Source organism: Saccoglossus kowalevskii, chromosome 16 (assembly GCF_978046115.1).
Source record: "Saccoglossus kowalevskii chromosome 16, keSacKowa6.1, whole genome shotgun sequence".
NCBI lineage: Eukaryota > Metazoa > Hemichordata > Enteropneusta > Harrimaniidae > Saccoglossus > Saccoglossus kowalevskii.
In genome coordinates, this window is record NC_140656.1 from 19,160,487 (window position 1) to 19,163,281 (window position 2,795).

General features: G+C 36.4%; 1 protein-coding gene across 1 annotated transcript; it reads right to left on the reverse strand.

The window, feature by feature from the left end:
- Positions 1-476: 476 nt before the first annotated feature.
- Positions 477-2,137, reverse strand: LOC144354663 (uncharacterized). Its single transcript, XM_078010324.2, has 3 exons — positions 1,672-2,137; positions 1,150-1,197; positions 477-987 (listed from the first exon to the last, which is right to left on the reverse strand). The coding sequence occupies exons 1-3, from the start codon at positions 2,135-2,137 to the stop codon at positions 896-898; spliced, it is 606 nt and encodes a 201-aa protein (XP_077866450.1). The 3' UTR covers positions 477-895.
- Between the last annotated feature and the right edge of the window lie 658 nt (positions 2,138-2,795).

Below are 2,795 nucleotides of genomic sequence, written 5' to 3' on the forward strand. Positions count from 1 at the left end.
GGCCAACATAGTCTACGATATTGAAGCCGTAGTTGTAAATATTCATCAAATTGTATCAACATTTTGTACAATATACAATAACTCTTTATTAAAGTAATTGAGCTGATTTGGACTGGAATAAAATATTTTTTATTGAAACACATCGCAATTGATCAGGAAATATTTTTTTGCTCCAATTTTCTGCGTCTATGCCGTGGGCCGGTGACCGTTATACAATTTAAAATCAGTTTGCATTGTTTACTATAGCTGTTTACAGTGTTCTAATCATTACGATTTACTTATTTTTTTTGCTTCCATTCTAGATAATTATGCGCAGTGATGTAAAATTGAAGCGATGACTGAATGAACGAACCTTGGCTGGCGAAGATGTATCTGGAAGTGTACACATTTGTTGGAACTGAAAAAGATTTTCAATGTAATGACAAAAATTGTAAAATGCTGTTGAATTTCTTTTGCAAATAAAAATATACTAGCAATTTTCTATTAATGGTTTATTCAAGTGGGCAAAATATAATGTACAGAAAGATTGCCCGTAGAGTATCGCTACACTGAAAAGTAAACCGACAGCCTGTATAAAAGGGGGGGGGCTGTGATTGGCCGTTACTTACGCGAGATTTGAACGGGACTTACATAGGCGTCGGATCAGATGTAGATAGGGCGGAATTAAAAAAAAAATCACAAAATCAAAGTAAAATAATAAAATAAAAGGGCATTAATAACAAAAGTAATAAAAAATAAAATTAAAATAAGTTTATAGCCAAAATAATTAAAGCCCCTACACTACATCAGATTTTAATCAGATTGATCTATTGTAGGATTAGTCAAAATATCAGCCAGAGAATATAAATGTAAAAGTACAAATAAACGAACTATGAACGTAACATATCTACATGTATTAAGAATTGCATTTTTTCCAACATACGTAAATAACAATAGACACAAATCCAACTCCAGTTATGGATCCCACAGAAATCAAGGCAATATCTCCTGAAAATAAAGAAGATAATACATAAATCAGCAGAGCAAATAGTAAGTCATTTAATCATAATAAATATGTTGTTGCCTGTATCTTACTAAAGGTATTGGGAAAAACTCCATATTTTAAATACACTATGTTTATATAACATGCTAGAATGCACTATGACATACCATTAGTAATTGTAACTGAAATAGTATTCTCATTCTTGATATCAACATCTGCAAATGAATAAAATAACATAAATTAGAAATGGATACACAGAATAAGGGTTTCTGCTTTTCTTCCCAGAGAAAATAAAAATGTTATGCGGTATTAAAGTTACTCAAAATACGGTATTCTGTAGAAGATCATTGTCAATGATTTCAGCTCGGGTGGGACAAAAGTTTTTATTTTCTTACTTATTATTTTGTGCCTTGTTTTGTTTTGTTAACTCGGTTTTCCATGCTGACTGAAACGTATTGTATCAGACTCATAAATGCCCTTTGCTGCAAATGTGTCACTGACACGCGGGGTCTCTGTCTCTTGTACAAATAACTGGGCCAAATAAATAAATATTTTCAGGATTTTTCGATGTTATAAATCCAGCAATTACTATACACACAAGTTGTGTGATAGATGGTACAAGGACGGTATTCTTTTTAGAAAGATTGCATGAGAGCAAGTCAATTGTGTTAAAGTCTACATAAACATACCTTCATCCTCGTCCTCATCAACCTCGTCCTCATCCTCATCTAATTCTAATAATTCGTCGCAACATAAGCCGTGCCACCCGTTATAACACATGCAGTATCCATTTTCTGGAGTGCCGTGACCATTACATCCGGGATAGTTACATGATTCACTCTCCGATAAGGCATAATAACAAGACCCACCGCAGCTTGCTGAGTGCGTAACAGATCTAGACCTGTGTCTCAGTCCTTCAGTACCACACTCGTGGGAACATGGTGACCAATTACTCCATTCCCCAACTTGACAGCTTGTCGCATAACATTGTGGTGGCGGTGGCGGTGGCGGTGGCGGTGGCGGAGGCGGGGGCGGCGGCGGCGGCGGTGGCGGTGCTGGTGATCTTCGTCGTCGTCGCCGTCGCCAAGCATCAGAAAAAGCGAGGAAGCATATCAACACAGTCAGAACAAATAGTAATCTAAATAGACGTTTCATCGCTAGGTGGATGTTAATATTTACAATTCTGAGTAGAGAAAATTTTGGTTTCTAAATATATTAAATAGCAATGAATGTAACAACACTGACGAGTGCGTGTGACTTCTGTTGTAAAACAATATATTCCCTTACAATCACCAGTCCAATTGCTGAAAAACTGTAAAAACTTCAATGCGACACCTGTATAAAAACGTTCATGTCGTCAAATGTTGGCAATGTTGACTAAAAACAAAGAAGGCGGGGTTTGTACTTTCTTTTGGTAGTTAAATTAATGGTTGGAACTTCTGGCTGTCAGGCAAATCTATGCTCTTGTATGGACATGATCTCTTACAACGTGCTTCAATTGCATTCTGGGTAAACCAAGTATTTTTACATACAACTAACTTGCTCTAGTTTAAAGGTGAGAAGAGTATTTTCCCCATGCAATCATCGTCTGATACTAACAACTACGTGCACTGATTTGCATTGTATGGTTCGCTCGACAAATCCATGTCATCGTTTTCTTATATTCACAACAAATTGGCGACTCCGGACATCCCGTGTCTTGCACTGAATTGCAATATCAAATAAGTGACGCCTATTTGTTTTGTTTGAACACATAAATACTGCGAATCCAACCTATATAATGAGTGTGCGTGTGTGTGTGTGTGTGTGTGTG